Source organism: Podarcis vaucheri, assembly GCF_965113315.1.
Source record: "Podarcis vaucheri genome assembly, chromosome: 3".
NCBI lineage: Eukaryota > Metazoa > Chordata > Lepidosauria > Squamata > Lacertidae > Podarcis > Podarcis vaucheri.
This window is the reverse complement of record NC_138761.1, coordinates 128,214,564-128,231,524: the sequence shown is the minus strand read 5'-3', so window position 1 is coordinate 128,231,524 and position 16,961 is coordinate 128,214,564. Positions and strand designations below refer to the sequence as shown.

General features: G+C 42.1%; 2 protein-coding genes across 6 annotated transcripts in view; one reads left to right on the top strand and one right to left on the bottom strand.

Annotated features, from left to right (window-relative positions):
- LOC309528410 (uncharacterized protein) overlaps window positions 1-11,412 on the top strand; it is a 38,640-nt gene extending 27,228 nt beyond the window's left edge. Inside the window, exons 8-11 of the mRNA XM_082215801.1 lie at window positions 3,048-3,125; window positions 4,673-4,760; window positions 6,475-6,619; window positions 10,752-11,412. Of these exons, the coding sequence (XP_082071927.1) occupies window positions 3,048-3,125; window positions 4,673-4,760; window positions 6,475-6,619; window positions 10,752-10,905 (465 nt within the window). The 3' untranslated portion in view covers window positions 10,906-11,412. The remainder of the gene's footprint in view (window positions 1-3,047; window positions 3,126-4,672; window positions 4,761-6,474; window positions 6,620-10,751) is intronic.
- Window positions 11,413-12,813: 1,401 nt separating this feature from the next.
- Window positions 12,814-16,961, bottom strand: part of ITSN2 (intersectin 2) — an 87,667-nt gene continuing 83,519 nt past the window's right edge. For all 5 annotated transcript variants that reach the window (XM_082215728.1, XM_082215724.1, XM_082215727.1 and 2 more), the window contains 3 exons: window positions 16,739-16,822; window positions 15,137-15,310; window positions 12,814-14,300 (listed from right to left, as the gene is read on the bottom strand). In XM_082215728.1, coding sequence (XP_082071854.1) covers window positions 14,143-14,300; window positions 15,137-15,310; window positions 16,739-16,822 — 416 coding nt within the window. In that variant the 3' untranslated portion in view covers window positions 12,814-14,142. The remainder of the gene's footprint in view (window positions 14,301-15,136; window positions 15,311-16,738; window positions 16,823-16,961) is intronic.

The following is a 16,961-nucleotide window of genomic DNA, read 5'->3' as shown; positions in this document are numbered from 1 at the left end:
TTAAAATCTATCTTAAGAGATATTGTAAAATTAATGAGTGTTAAAATGTTATGACTATAGAAAGTAAGTGGATTACAGCTGTAAAGATTAAGTTAAAATAAAAGTGAAGAATACAACTAGATAAAATTAAGGGTGAGGATTTGCTGAATTAAATTCGAAACTGGAATGCAGAAAAGGGAGGTACGAGGAGGTCGGTGAAGTAAGTTTTAAGAAAATAAGGTTTTGAAATTATACTTGTTTGTTTTTGTGTTTGTTTGTTTGTAGTGAGTATGTTTATATAACTTGTGAAAACTCAATAAATATTATTATATAAAAAAAAAATCAGTATGCACCTTTTATACAAAGGAAGAGCGGCGCTTACCATACTGGAATTGTAATTTCCTTATATTAGCTATTGCCTTCTGTGCTTTTCTGTTCATGTATTTGTTTTGTCCTTTGCTTGTGTCTTCCGTTCCGTTAGGCTTCATCTGATCCTGGTTCCCCAGCCTCCCTTTGTGTGCTTCTTCCTCCTTTCCACCCACTTTTTGAGTCTTCTTCCTCTGGCTCATACTTTCCCTCTTTTCTGCCCCCATTTCCATTTTCTCTTCTTTCCATCTCCCCTTCCACATCTCCACCAATCGTCGTTCTCCCCTCCGTCATGCTTCCTCCCTCAGTCCCACCTCATTTCTTTCATTTGCTTCCTCCAGTTCCCCCTTTCCTCCACTCGCCTTCTCTTTTCTTTCAGTCTCCCTTCTTACAGCTGACCTCCTCAGAACTGCCCAGTCCTTCAGCTGCTTTGCAAAATGTCTCCCTGCCTCGTCTTCCTGCTGCTCCTCCAGCTGCTGCTTCTGAGCCGCCTTCTGACGCTTCAGCTTCTGAACTATCTCTACCTACACAGCAGCCTCCACCTTCAGAACACGAGCCTCTTCGTGACTTCAGCGCTTACCATTCCCATAACCCTTTCTTTCTCCCTATACCTCCACCGATCCAGTCCTACAGGAGATATCAGGCTCGGCAGAAGAATAGTGACACTACAAAATATCCTTGAAGACGGAAGACGCTTGGGGTCCCTTCAGTGCCATGGCCTGCAAAAAGCGCCAGCCACGGTAGACAAGGTTCAGGGACTCACACTTTCTAATGTTTCTCATGTGTTCTGTCAATGCTGCTGGTGAATTGTGTGGTGAGATACTCTGTATTCAGTGTTACCTGCACTATGGATATCATGAAGTGAAAGAGAGAACCAAGCAGGACAGTTAAGGACATCGTTTATCAACTGTCTGATGCAACACTTTGACTCCAAAAGGTGTGTACTACACAAAGGTGTATACCATACAAGATTGTAAGCTCAATGGAGCAGGGATGTATCCTACATTTGTTTGCAGGGCTACAATCCTTGCAATGAAATGAAAGCTTAACTTGTGTTTCCAAGCTGTGTATTGAAGGCCTCACCTGTATGTGATAACGCCTGAGCTACCTGGTTTGTGATGTGGTTTCTCCTGTGAATGCCATTGGCAAAAGACTCCTGTGCTGCACTTAAGTGGCGATGCCAACTTGTTTTTGTTGGAAAGCCTTAGCTCCTCCATGGAGCTGCAAGGTTTCTTGTTTTGGAGCAGATATACAGGCTTAAAGATAACAGTACGGTGTAGTTTTGTCATGTGTCCCACTCTTTGATTAAGAAGTTATTCAAATTAAATGTTATGTTCAGCACAATTTTTTAAGCATACTTAGTACTGACAACTTCATTTTTTCAGACAAAGTATTTCTGTGGGGGGAGGACTATGTCAGATGGGAATATTTTTTTGAAAAAGCCTCTCTCTTGCCTCATGGACTGTGATGGCTTATGAATGCTCTTCGCAAGAAATACCTCTGCTCACTCAGATATATATTGCAATGTGCTGCCTGTACATATGTAAAATAAAGACTATATATATATATAGTCTTTATTTTACATATGTACAGGCAGCACATTGCAATCATGCATCCGAGTCCTCCGGCTCAGATTCTGGGAGTGGCTTATGCCAGCTCCTTCTCCAACAGAAGAGGCGGGGAAGTTTCACTTGATGCTTCTCCTCTTTAACACTCTCCTTTCCCTGGCAGATGGAATAGGCATTGTTCCACTTTCTGTGCCAGAACTTCCTGTGGGGTGTTGAGGCTCTGGTTCCACATCTGTGAGCCGTCCCTCCTCCTGGCGTTCCCCTCTTTCCTCAGTCGCCACTTCCTGCCCCCCTCCCTCTGCCTGTCTGCTCCTCCCCTGCATTCTCTGGCAATACCATGACATGGACACATGCTGTTTTCCTCCTGAAAATAGCTCACAACTTATTTTTACTCTGAAGTTTCTACTTCATATAGTGAAGCAAATAGCACCTTTTGATAAAAACCTAGAGAAGGAAGCAGTGTGAGGAGAAAGGTTTACCTCAGGGTGGTCCAACCCACAGCCTGAAGGCCGCATGTGGCCCATGAGGCCTTTTTTGGTGGCCCTTGGTAACATTTGACACCCCACCAGCCCTAAAACGCTTTCCGCCTTTGTGAAGAAGGTGGGAGGGCTCTAGGACCCTGCCAGAGCTTCACCCCTTCCCCAAGGCCAGTGCCTCACTTCCCTGAGGCTGGCGGGGGGGGGGGGGCTGGCAGGGGATTGTCAAATCCACATGGGGCCACACACAGATGCTTTTTTGGGGGGGGAGAGAGAATTGCTGGTGATAAGTACACCTTAAAAAATATGAGCTTAATGCTATGTGTAATTTGACATTTAGTGACCACAAAACCTGTTTTTGGTAACAGGGAGCTTAATGCACATAATTCGTAATTTGGGGACTATTGTACAAAAAATGACAACCTTGGTAATGCTGAAAGATTAAAAAGTTACTATTGTGACTTGATTTATGAAATCAATGGTGCCATTGGTGCATTAAGTTGATGGAGTAAATGCTAGCTAAATGTTGAGGTACTGTGAATATTCATCTACGAGATTTTATCTGAAAGGTATACTTTAGGGATTACATAGAAAATATTAGCTACCTGCTATTATTGTTGCAGCCATAGCTTGACTTTCACTTTTTCTTCTTTTACAGGGCAGTGCATTTTTAGAAAGCTATAATACTTCCTCTTACGATCCTTTCTTTCTGAAGTGTTCTACAAACACCTGCAAGGTCGGAGAGCCAACATGCTGAATTTATTGCATGTTGACTAAACACTGATGAGAATTGTATTGGTTTCTTGGCATCATGGGCAGAGCCTGTGAAGGGATGTGTATGCATTAACAATTTTTACAAATTAAATAAATTAATAAAATAAAATAAAATAATAATATAATAATAATAATAATAATAATAATAATAATAATTTATTATTTGTACCCCGCCCATCTGGCTGGGTTTCCCCAGCCACTCTGGGCGGCTTCCATAGAAACCAAAAATACACTAAAATATCACACATTAAAAACTTCCCTGAACAGGGCTGCCTTAAGATGTCTTCTGAATGTCAGGTAGTTGTTTATCGCTTTGACATCTGATGGGAGGGTGTTCCACAGGGCGGGTGCCACTACCGAGAAGGCCCTCTGCCTGGTTCCCTGTAGCTTTGCTTCTCGCAATGAGGGAACCGCCAGAAGGCCCTCAGAGCTGGACCTCAGCGTCCGGGCAGAATGATGGGGGTGGAGACGCATTCACATTGTGAATTATTTGGCAGTTTAGGGAATTGCCCACTGGCAAAGACACCTTCACACACTTGACCTTTCCCATCAGGATCCTCACATTTTCTTCCCCACCCTTGGACATACACAATTCACATTTAATGAATTCCCCACAGTACTGTGGCTGTGGACTTTCTTTTCTCAGTTCCCAGTGGCTTGAATTTGGACTTGGGGGTGGGGGGGGGAGAAGAAGAGTGGGAAATGGGAGTAAACTTAACACTTTCACAAGAAACTCCAAAATCTGAACTTGTTCTTTTAAGCACCAAACTATATATGCCATAAACCAAAACTTCTCTTCAGAAATGGATGTTTTGATGGGATTTATAAGTGGATCCCCAGATCCTCAGAATGCCCACTCCCATGTATGCCATCAGTTACGAATACTTATATGTGTTTGGATTTGAGTCTGCTGTTCTATACACACGGATTGGAGCTATGTACCAATATACTGTCTATTCTATATGGTCCTAAAAGACCCACATTGGCTTCCAGTACGTTTCTGAGCACAATTCAAAGTGTTGGTGTTGAGCTTTAAAGCCTTAAATAGCCTCAGCCCAGTATAGTTAATGGAGCATCTCCACCCCCATCATTCTGCCTGGACATTGAGGTCCAGCTCCAAGGGCCTTCTGGCAGTTCCCTCACTGTGAGAAGTGAAGCTACAGGGGATCAGGCAGAAGGCCTCAGTGGTGGTGCCCTCCCTGCGGGACAGCCAGCAGATGTCAATGAGATGAGTAGACAGTCCTGTATAGGGAAGCTTTTTAATGCACAATGTTTTTATATATGTTGGAAGCCACCTGGAGTGGCTGGGGCAACCTAGTAAGATGGGTGAAGTACTACTACTATTACTACTACTAATGCTACTACTACTACTACTAATAAAACAAGCTGGAAAAATACTGTGCGCTGTGTAACATTTATGTTTGGTTGTTCATGTGCTGTGAATGTTAAGACTTCATAAATAATTTTAAAAAGGGAAAGGAAGTAAGAACTTGCCTGTATTTTTAATAGGTTTCAGTTCCACCTTTATACGATCCCTTGTTAAAGGAGATACGAGGAAGATATCTTGAAGCTGGCATTATTCAGCAGTGTGACACAGGTATTTCTATGCTGCAGTGCTTGGCTATGGGCTTCTGTGATGCATCCTGTTTCGAGACTTAATGCCCAATAGACTAGTTCCCCCCAACCTCAGATATGTTCTATTGATTTTGTATAAAACAATAGAATAAAGGCAACACGAATAAACCCACACACCCTGGTCTCTCACAAATAATTTTACATTGTTAAATCCCATAAGTAATAAGGACAGAGAAGCACTTAAAAAGAGAATTATCTGATGTATCCTCTCCAGAACCCAGCATGAGCACTGGATGGCTTCAGACTCTTGGAGGAAATACCGTAATTTTTGCACCATAGGATGCAGTTTTTCCAGTCAGTCCCTTCTCCCTCCTCTAGAAAAGCCTTGCACAATCTCTCCAGCCGCGGGAGGCTACGCAAGGCTAAAGAGGAAGCCCAGGCAGCGAGCGCGATCCATCCCGCTCGCTGCCCGGGCTTCCTCTTTAGCCGTGCGCGCCTCTCCAGCCGTGGGAAGCTGCACAAGGCTAAAGAAGCCAACTTTTTAAAAATCTCTCTATCTCTACCTCTTTTTCTTTTTTCGTCCTTTCTCCACCCCCTTCATTTCCTCTGGATCAGTGTTTTTATCTAGATTAACGTTTTAGTTTGGAGGGGGGAATATTATAAAAAAGGAAACTTTGCAGCTTTTATTTTAGTATACAATAAAAACAGATTAAACAAAACACAAGAGAAGGAACTAGCATAGAAGAAGAAGAGAAAAGGGAAAGAGGGAGGATACAAAGCCATTTACCAGAGGTAGATCTTAACCCTTGCCTCACCTGGGAGCTTCTCTGGGCAGGAATTACCTCGGCTTAAGTGGGGTGAGGGAAGAGTGGCAGGTAGGGGGGTACCTACCTAGACAGTGAAGCCACATGTCTCTCCAATGAAAATTGGGAGTGGGCATTGTGTGAAGTGGCTGTGGATCTCCTGCCGCAGAAGTGTAGGACTGTATAGAGTTGGGAGGGCCACCCGAGGGTCATCTAGCCCAGCCCCCTCACAATGTAGGAATCACAGCTAAAGAACGCCAGGCTGATGGTCCCCCAACCGCTGCTTAAAAACCTCCAGTGGTGGAGACCCCCAACAACTTCCGAGGTCACAGAATTGCAGGGTTGGAAGGGAACCCCAGGAGTCATCTAGTCCAGCCCCGGTGGACAGCGGGCACGATCCATCCCGTTGTGCAAGGCTAAAGATGCTGCTCAAGGCTAAAGAGGAAGCACGCAGCCTGTCCGTTGCTCTTTGGGGCTGGGGGGGGTGTAATATTTTTTTCCTTGATTTCCCCCTCTAAAAACTAGGTGCGTCCTGTGGTCCAGTGTGTCCAATAGAGCGAAAAATACGGTATTTATAAAGGAAAAGAGTGGGAACTTCTGGCTTGGCTTGGCCTTCAGCCCACCACACATCATGGGCTGGCCTTTCCACAGGGGCTAGGCAACTATACCAAGGGTGGATATAAAAGTCGGGATCTGTTTTCCATCCTCTGGCTATGGCCATTTTGACTCGAGATACAGGATGGAGGAACTGAAGGATGCAGATATAATCACTTAGGTTCGTTTGGTCTTTCCCCAAAGTTTATGAAGTGGTAAAGTTGGTGGTGCTATATATCTGAGAGGAGTGAATTTGACCTTAGTTTTGCCTTCCCTTTCTCTCTGAAAGCAGCCAGTCCAGTTTATGGAAATAACCTTCATGCTTTTGACTTCCTACAGGAAAAGTATTTTCCTTCAAAGAGATGAATGAGCTCCATAAGGCAGAACTGCCACTCCTTCCGTTGAGTCGGCAACTTATGAATCCAATAGAGTGGTTAAAAATTCCAGCTGGGTACATAGAAAGTGAGATTCGTCAAAAGAGCCGGTAAAGTTTGTCACTGCTTTTTAAAGAAATTCTCTTTATTCCATATTTCACACAAGAGGGGAAGTAGAGCTGTTTTATGCACTTACCATGGAACATGTGAATAACATAGCCAGTGGTTTTAATTTAAAAGCTTAAATGTGTGCATGCTTTCTTTTCCATTTAAGAAAGGGCTGTTGGTTACACCTAAGGCAGGGATGTCCAACCTGTACTTTGTGATCTACCAGTAGATCCCTGGCTGATCCTGGTAGATCACGGGATCCTTATCATGTACAAAAATTTATGGGAGAGAAGCTAAAAAACTGTGCAATCCTCCCCAAAAAAGCTCAACAACTCTGGGCAGTCCACCCACCCCACACATGCTCCTCCTCCCTCCCAGGATAATGGGTAGATCACTGCCAGTTTTTTTATACTGGGAGTAGATCACGGTATCTTGGGAGTTGGACATGCCTGACCTAAGGTGTTTCATCATCTGAACTCTCCATCTTCTAAATGCTGTCATAATCACAAAGCATAAATGCATTCATCTGTACTGTTTCCCCCCCGCCCCGAAACCATCATTAACCAGGAATTGGCCGGCATTTCCTTGTTTGACCAGTACTCACTCATTATCTGTTTGTTTATAGATGTGGCTCTTTGAGGAAGTTGACTACCTTTTGATTTTTATCTTTAGTCTACTTTCTGAGAGTGGGCAGGTGTTTTGCCTGTTTGTGAGGGTAGGGAGTATCACCATTTTTAGTAGCGATTGCCTTCCACTGCGTGTTTTTCAGTTTTCTCAATTGAATTTGCAGACAGCCCTTTGCGCCTCAGTTTTCAACTGTTTTGGAACTTGAACAGTCTTTCGGAACAGATTACGTTCAAGAACCGAGGTACCACTGTAGCGGTTTTCTGGAAATAATCTATTTCCAAAGCCAGGACTGCAGAGTCTTCAGGTTTTGGCCAAATGTTGGCGAATGTTCTTATGAACCAGTGGCTCAGTCATAATAAAATCTCTTGGAGAACTCTGCATCAACAGAAATCTAGTGTACAGATCAAGAGAAGTTGTAGTACTGCTCTACTCTGCCTTGGTCAGAGTACACTTGGCGTGCCATGTCTGGTTCTGGGCTATTGACAAGCTGGAACATGTGCCCAAGGTGATCCAGGGTCTGGAAACCAAGCCTTATGAGGAATGGTTGAAGGAGCTCGGTATGTTTAGCCTGGAAAAGAGGAACCTGAGAGATATGAGTCTCCTTCTTTGGAGGCCTTTAAGCAGAGGCTTGACAACCATATGTCAGGAGTGCTCTGATGGTGTTTCCTGCTTGGCAGGGGGTTGGACTCGATGGCCCTTGTGGTCTCTTCCAACTCTATGATTCTATGATGGCTGTCTTCAAATACCCATGGTAGATGGAGCCAGCTTGTTTTCTGCTGCTCCGGAGGGTAGGACTCAAACCAATGGATTCAAATAAGAAAGGAGATTCCAACTAAAAATTATGAAGAACTTTCTGAACATACGCACTACCTTGGAAGATGGTGGCCTCTCTTTCACTGGGGTTTTTTAAACAGAGGTTGAATGATCATCTGTCAGGGATTCTTTAGCTGTGATTTCTGCTTTCCAGGGGGTTGGACTGGATGAACCACGGGGGGTTGCCTTCCAACTCCACAATTCTATGATTCTAAGGATCTGGAAGTGCTTCACATGACACTCTATGGCTTGGGAAGTCCCTCCCCCCCTACCCTTGGAGATGGATTGCAGTGCTGGTCCCTGAGACTTGGCTGCAGCTTGCATTTGAACCCATGTTCAAATTGTGTAAGTTAAACACACACATGTTTAACTTACACAATTTAACAGAAGGTGGCAAGCTTAAAAACTCCTTTTGCATAGGGTTTTCCTGGCATGGATTATTTTTTAAAAATATTTTTAAAAATTAATTTTCATTTATAATAATCCAATAAAAACCACATTAATACAATACCAAATTATAATACAGTTAAAAAAGCCAATTATCCAATACCAAATTAAATAATTTTGAATGACTTCCTGTGTTCTGGATTTCGGGGAATGATGTTCTTATTTCGTCCTGCTCCAATACTCTTAGTTAGTTCAAATATAACAGTTCCGATCTTTATCCTTTATTTTAATAGCCACTGATCTGATGACTTTCATTCATATTTAACTGTTCCATATACATTAATTTTGCAATGGGAGTTTTTATCCTGTAAATTTCTGTGTGAAATGTTTGTTTTACGTTCGTCTTTACTCTTCATCGCCTGCCAACCTAGCAGTTCGAAAGCACCTCCGGGTGCAAGTAGATAAATAGGGACCGCTTACCAGCGGGAAGGTAAACGGCGTTTCCGTGTGCGGCTCTGGCTCGCCAGAGCAGCGATGTCACGCTGGCCACGTGACCCGGAAGTGTCTTCGGACAGCGCTGGCCCACGGCCTCTTGAGTGAGATGGGCACACAACCCTAGAGTCTGGCAAGACTGGCCCGTACGGGCAGGGGTACCTTTACCTTTACCTTTTACCTTACTCTTCATGTTGTAATCCATCCTCAGCATTTCCCTTCACTTTCACTTTCTGTCAAGGACTGCAATTCTCACTGTGTCACACACCATTTTACTTCTCCTTCAAGACAAAGAGAAGTCTGGCGTCTGGCCATAGCCCCGGGCAGATATCCAGAATTAACTTATTTGATCCCTCTCCTATCTGTTAATAAGCTGGTATCTTGCTGAAGGCATGATAAGTCAGAACCAAAGCCCTCTTTACCATTCCGTAGGTCAATGCCACAAATCATTACAATGTTTTCACACAGTTCAATTCTTGCAATTAATCTGTAAAAATTATGAAGTTCTCGTTAATTCCCTATTGCATTTTTTCAATCCATTAACAATTAATTGTTCAGGGGAGGCTTGCTGAATCATAAAACAGCAAATATAATGTATATAAAGAAAGGGTAAAGACTCCTCTCCCTCTACATACCATGTTACGATGGTTACCAGTTACGATGAAAATCCTCTCTAGATCCTTGGCACTCAGTGGCTGATTCATTTAGCAGGTTATCTTGTCCCCTTAGTCCAGAACACACCTGTTACTTAGATCCAAATCCATCCTAAGAAACAGAACCTCCGCTCATAGTGACTGCGTTGGAGTTTCTGATACATGCAGTGCTATGCACTCAGCCTCCCCTGCCTCCCACATTCCACCGGAACAAGAGGCAGGTATCAGACGATCTGCGAGTGAAAGCTCTCACACACACCCCAGCTTGGGGGTGGGGGTGGGGCTTGTAAGGATAATTACTCTCAAATTATCCTTAATTAGCTGCATGAGCGATCTCCACTAGCGTGGGAGACATTTTTCACCATGGCAGAAAGCATCGGAAGCGGAAACAAACTTTTTAAGTTCTCTGCCTTCCTTCCTAGGTGGTGGGAGACTCTCATGAGATCTCTTCAGCCTTGTGAAATCTCATGAGGCTTTCAGAAACCAGTAAGCAAGGTAGATAACTTAAAACTCCATGCTTTGGTTGGGGGAGTTTAGTCTTCTTTGGTGCACTGACTCTGGAAGGTCATCCTAGAGGTCATCTCAAGAGAGCAATGAATGGAATTGGGGGCCTAGTGTGATCCTTCTTCTCTCTCTTTTTCATAATTTAGAGTGAGAGACTTTTAAAAGTGGCAAGGGTAATTTCCTCTCTCACCCTACTAGTTTAATCCCCACTACACCCATCTAGTAGGTAAATGTCCTTGTCAAAGTGATGTTTTTCCATTGTGAAAGGTTCTTTTTATTACCAACCTGGCCACTCTCTTTCTGGAAAAGTGCTTTCTTCCACACAGATTCAGTCACCCCAACTACAGCAGAGCACCTTTGACTATAAAGTACATAGTCCCAGGTTTCCCAGTTTTTTTTTGTAGGGACAACAGAAGTATGCAGGGCAGGGATGGGGAATCTGGTTCCCCAGCTGTTGCTGGATCACAACTCTCTTCATCCTGAGCATTGGCCATGCTGGCTGGAGCTATTGGGAGTTGGACTCCCAACTGGCCTAGGCATATTTCCATAGCAGGTAGACACACTTGCAATCTCATCCTTCGGAAACAGGGGAGGGATGTGACAAGAGTAGACCCTCGGCAAGGTGAGTGGTTCCTATTCTCCTTCTTCTTTTTTGTAGGAAGGCACATAAGAGAGCTAGGAAAGGTAAAGAACAAGCGAGAACACGAAAGAAGAAAAATATCCTAGCCAGTAGGGGCTCACCAACCGGGAAAGCCAGGAGCCCTGAGAGGAACCTGCTCCCCAGTCTGAAGCATGGACTGGTCTTGGCCTAACCCCACTCCTCCTGCCAGCATTATAGCCGTCTGCCTTCTAAGACAAGGGAAGGAGATGGCCCACTGAAGATGATTTTCCTACCACTCCACCCCTAATAGAATAGCTATGTGGTGTTCACCAGTATATCTACACGTTAACAAGGTTTTGTTCTCAATGTCAGTGAAGTGGAAAGGGAATGTTAAGAGTACTGGTCCGTTTGCCATTTTACGTTTTATTCTGAGTGACACACAGTCTCAACACAGCAGTGTACATCTGTTGCAGCAGCAGTAAGCATTAGTGCCTGATAATGGTCTAATTTCATTCTGTTAAAAGGAGAAAAATGCGCACATCTAGAAACCTGACTTCTGTGGATTTCAAGAGGTAGGGGGACCCGTCCTGGCTTCTGCTGAACGAGAGATGGCTCTGCCAGGAAACCAGATTTCACCCGCATGCCCTGTCTTTTGACAAATCAGATACTAACTGGCTCATCAGTTTGGAAACCAGCAATAAAATCTGCTTCCCAATGATATGCCTTTGAAATGGATTCCTTATATAAGATGCAAACCAAAAGCAGTGTGGATTCTGAGCCACAGTTAGCAGGATAGAGCCCCAGCTATTGCATTAGATTAGACAGAGGTAGCTCAGGAAGATGCGTGGCAAGCAACAGCAGTGATATATTTATTCCCCCAAGTTAGGAGTTCTACCCTGTGTACAGCACTTTTTTACTTTTGAGTATAGCAGTGCCGTACATCTGAAGCATCCTAGAACAGTTTCTGTCTGGCATAATGTTCCAGGAACACATGGATTAAGTCCTTTACAGATGTGCACAAACCTGAGCACTATAACCGTTACTGATTCTGGCCACAGCACAATAACATAAAGCACAAACCTATTAACAGTAGGGAATCCTCCTGCACAGAAGTGGGTTTGAAACATAGCGAGGGATATATTACACTATTATATGTAGACAACTAAATGCACTATTTAGTTGAAGACAATACTATGGTTTCATCTTTCATAAAATCTACCTTCCAAAAAGAGTGGGGCTTGTGTGGAAGAAGATGCTTTTGGTGTAGACCATCCATTTACCTTTCTGCAGTTGGTTCAGTTGAAAAGCAGAGGGGGGGGGATTATACCAAGTATTACGCACTGGTATCTAACAGCTGGTAATGTTGACCTTGTGTGACCCAAAACCAGGTCCTAAAAGGTTACTGATTTTGTAAGAAACAGTCAGTCAAGTTATTAAGGACGCAGTACTCTTAGACAGTTGTTAGTCCCTTGCAATAATGTGAAAGATACCATTTAGTCAGTCTGAGATCCAGTTGGCATGACCATGGCAGCTGTACAAAATAGATATATAAAGGAGAAGTAGCAACAGCTGATAAACAGATTGAGACAGTCCAGCCAGAACCTGTATCATCTGCCAGGAGCAAACATCTGATAGTTGGACAGCCCCTTCACGCCCCTGGTGTATGAAACCGATGAATGAAGATGGCAGTTTGGATGAACACTGTAGAGTGTCTACTAAGGAACTTTGCTCTCTCCAAGATATTATCCTGAAGTGTGTCAATTGTTGAGAAATTTTTGCAGATGCCTTGCAACACACACACAATTTAGGCAAACTAGTTGAAATGATTAATACTGGTATTATTAAAATAGTAATATTGAAGGCCTTTGTTGCTTTAAAATTTGTACCAATTCATCTGTTTATTCATTGCAGAAGTGTGGTGATTTTCTTATATTTCAAGTATGTATTGAGTTAGATGTAGATACTTGCTCAATTAAATGCGAAATAGCTGTTTGTTTTTATTCCTGCCCAGGAAAAGTTGTCACAATCCAGTTTTTGGAATGTGGGATCTGACTTTGAACTGAATATATGCTCTAGGAAAATCACATTAAAATAAAATAAGATAAGATAAAAATAGAAATAATTAAACACAGAAAACTTTTATTCAGGTCAAGTTTGCAATTCTGTTAAAACTTGTTAAGCAATATAGCACCTAAAGGATACAACTCCACTAACTTTGCATTGAAAGCAGTACTTAAATAGCAGAGAGTTGAGTGAAAAATGCAGAGGAGGTCCTGCCTATTTGTCCAGTGCCTGAAACTGGCAACTTCTGCTGCCAGCCTTTTTGTACTTCTTCTACAAGGTGCAGCTGTGCTACAGGTCTTTTGCACAGGAGAACGATTCAGTGGGCACTTTTGCCTCTTCGCGTCCAAGAGGACGATCTGTCTTGCTGAATATTTAATTCCATTGTATCCTATGAGCAGTACCCGTAACAAGTATGATTTACATTTTGTTTATATTTTCTTGAATGTAGTTCCTGTGTTTTTCACATTCAGAGGTACAATAAAATATACTTTTGAAAATCAGTATGCCTCCATTTGAATCTAGACAAATCATTTTCATAAGCTCATTTTATTCTCTATGCCGATCCAAGGGTGACGTAACCTTCACTGCCTTGGGCCCATTGGCAAAGCTTAAAGGTGCACATTTTACGGGCATCTTCCAGGAAACCCAAGTATTTATTTACATAAATATATTAAACAAATCACATGAAACGTATTCATGATTATCAACCAGTATTTTAAATGAAAATTTTCTAGTTTTTCCTTCTTATAACCAAAATCTGGTTATAAAATGCTAAACAGAACTGAAGAAATACTTGAAATTTCCTAATCAATAAATAAACTTCCTATTAATGATATACAGTATTTAAAGGATCGCGAAGTGCTAAGACTTCAGCATATATTTCCTGCAATTAATATCCTGAGATGAGGTTCAAGCAGATTACATTTTTCAGGCGTGAGATTCAGTTATTCTAGCCCTGAATGAAATCATTCCCCCAGCATGTATGTGAGTGACATGTGCATATACACACACACACACACACACACACACACACATTAATCCAAGTGGCTACACTTTAAACATTTTAATGCCACATTCCTAATTAATACTTTAAAGAGCTGTGAAAATTACATTGAAAAGATACATTGGCATCAGCATTCAAAAATTTCCGTATTCTAAAGAAAGGCACTGCTTACAGGATCTCTATATACAGTACATTTTACATTGCATAGATTGTCACAAACGTAAGCAACCCCCACAGAGAAATGATGTACAAGTGACCAAGTAAAGTGATTTTGCAGCACGCATTGCTCTCAGGTGCCTGCCTGTAAGGAAGGGTTATTTGCAAAACACTCCATTAAAATGGCAGCAGTTTGTAGTTCCTAATATTACAAAAAACACCTTTTCAGAGGAGTGTTTTCTGGTCAAATAACTGCAAATCAAAGCGTACCCAAACTTCCCCTGTTGGTACCTCATGCAGCAGTAAATGTTTAGTTGTAGGTCCCTTGTTTTCTTGCTCTGTTCTGATTTTGGCTACTGGAACTTCAGTGCGGCCCAAAAAATCTGTTTAACAACAACAACACATAAAACATACTCAAATCTGTGTTAAATAATGAAGGCTGCAATCCAATGCACACTAATTTGAGAGTAAACTCAAAGAGAGCTACAGCTTAAGCTTATATTATGCATTTACTCAGAAGTAAGTGTGAAGTGGCTAAATGAGGAGGAAATGAAGTCTGAGTCACATGCGATAAGGAATGGAGAAGCATATAGCATGTTCAGATGGCTGCCCTGGATTGCATTCTCAGAGCAGAAGTTCAGGGTGAAAAGCGCTTTCCCCCGACATGAAATAGAATATACAGCTGAGGATTCAGTCTAGAAACTGACATATGAAACGTGTTTAAAGCAGGCTGCTTCTTCAAATACAGTATCAAACAGCATTTGTTCATCTTTAGTTCCCTAACAGACAAAATGCAACAAAAATGGGAACCCCCAAAAATGAACTGGAAGGAGGAGCAAAAAGAAGTGGGGCAGGTAATTTGTCATAAGTGGGAAAAGAACCTCAACACAGTTGATGATGGGATCCTTCTTGCTTGGGACACAGTAAACAAACATGGTCAGAGTCAGGGAATAAAGATCCATTTGTTGAAAATGGGGTGTATTTATAATGCACAGGAGCAACAAACGAATGGTACAGATGGACTTGGCAGTGAGCACCTCTCTACTTTCCCAAATAGCTCTATTTAGGTGTAGAGCTAACAACAAACAGCCTAAATGGGGCCACTGGGTAGTCAGAACTGATACGTTTGTGCTTAAGCTCCAGCCCATGCCATACCAGCTCCTAGTCATTAACAAGGGACAAATAATGATCTCTCTCACAGACAAAATGCAGCACCTACCATCGGGTGAGAACTGATCCCTGTCAAACATGGTGAGACACAGAACATCTTGATATAGATCCTTGATGAAGAATTGGCAGTTAAAGTTCCATTTTGGGTTCAAAGTGTCTGGCAGTGCTCTTGTTGTGTAGCTTTGAGACCCCAGGCTGATTTCACAGTATGGGTTGCTCTTCCCTTAACATAAAACAGAAGTGTACACATTAACCTTTAAAATGAATAATGTAGGCAAATCGGAGCAGAGTTAAGGACACTATTTTCATAAGAGGGTAAAAAAAAAAGTTGTGTTTAAATTGCTTTGATTGGATTCAAGGTTGCATTAAAGCGGTTGGAAGCCCTGGTGCAGTTCTCAAGACAGTCCCGAAAAAGCATTCCTGAAATAAGGTGCCACAGACTAAATCCTGTAGGGTCTTAAAAGGCTATCAAATTTATTATGGCATAAACTTTGTCTGACAACAAAAAATAAAAATAAAATAGTTGGAGCATGTGCAATTTTACAACTCTCAAGGCAAAACACAACAACATTTTACCAAACTTGACAGCAAAAAGAAAATACTCTGAACATGCTCATATTCACATTTAAAACTCACATTGTTTTTGTTCACTTCCTGCCTTGGGCCAGGCATCAACTCTCAGCCTAACCTACTTCATGCAGCTGTCATGAAGATACAGGAGGAGGTGTTAAATGGCTGGAAAAAGGGATTTAGTGCTCGCATCATAGGCATATTTTTTTTTTTGGGGGGGGGGGGAGATTTTTAATTTCAAGTAACAAAACTTATCCACACCAGGAAAGCAGAGCTTTGTAGTTGTACAGAAAAGAAAGAAAAATGATGGCTGATGATTGTAGTTTTAGACAGCCCCCCAAAGGCAATTCAATCAATGTCCCTTCATAAGGTTCCATGAATTGGGTGGGTGAAAACCATGTTCAGTTGCCGTAACAAAGTCAATAAATGGATACCATATCATATAGAAGGTGTGAATCTACCCACCACCCTCCAAAAAAAATCAATATTCCTTTTGTGAAATGGTTTATTTGTCCATAAGCACCATGCCTCATACTTGTGAAATCCAGACTTTGAAAAGAATGGTCTCAAGTACTCTACTTACTTGATTTAAGTTTCTTCCAGAGATACTTGGCTGCTTCTGTTTTTTGTATTTGTACCTCTCTTATTTTTATTGCATAGTTTTGGCTTACTTGATTTTTTTTTAAAAAAATGAAGTCTGAAATGTTAGTCTGATTCCTTGCACATAAATTGCTTGGAATGTTGCCTGCAAATTAAGCTTCATAACTTACCTTTGAGAAGGGCTAGAGACTTAAAAAGCAAAACAAAACTCAAAGTTCCAAGTGTGGGCGCCCTGTTGGAGTGAGCCCTGAGGCCGTTGCTCCAATTGCACCATTAAAACCAGTCCCTGCTCTGATTCTAGGCTCAGGTTGTTTGCAGTTCTATTTTTTTCATATTTCTCTTACTATATAAATACACAGGTTTTTCAGTTCCAGAAAATTGCTTGGCAACTACTTATTTGTAACACTAGACTCTCTACATATTAGTTTGCTGAACTTGAAATTATATCACCAAAGACAAACATCCGCCCCTAAATTATTACCATTAGGTTTGCACGCTTTTAATTCAGTTGCTTCAATCACATGCACCATCAAACGTCCTATTCCTGAACTCTTCTGTGACCGAGCTGAAAAACAAAACAAATGTACCACCAGTAAATTGCTTGGACGGAAAAATAAAGCTGGATGAGCAACATGGGGCACCTAAATTGGCATGTTTGCGCAGAAGCTAGATTACTGCAGCCAACTTGTGGTATCTGTCTGCAT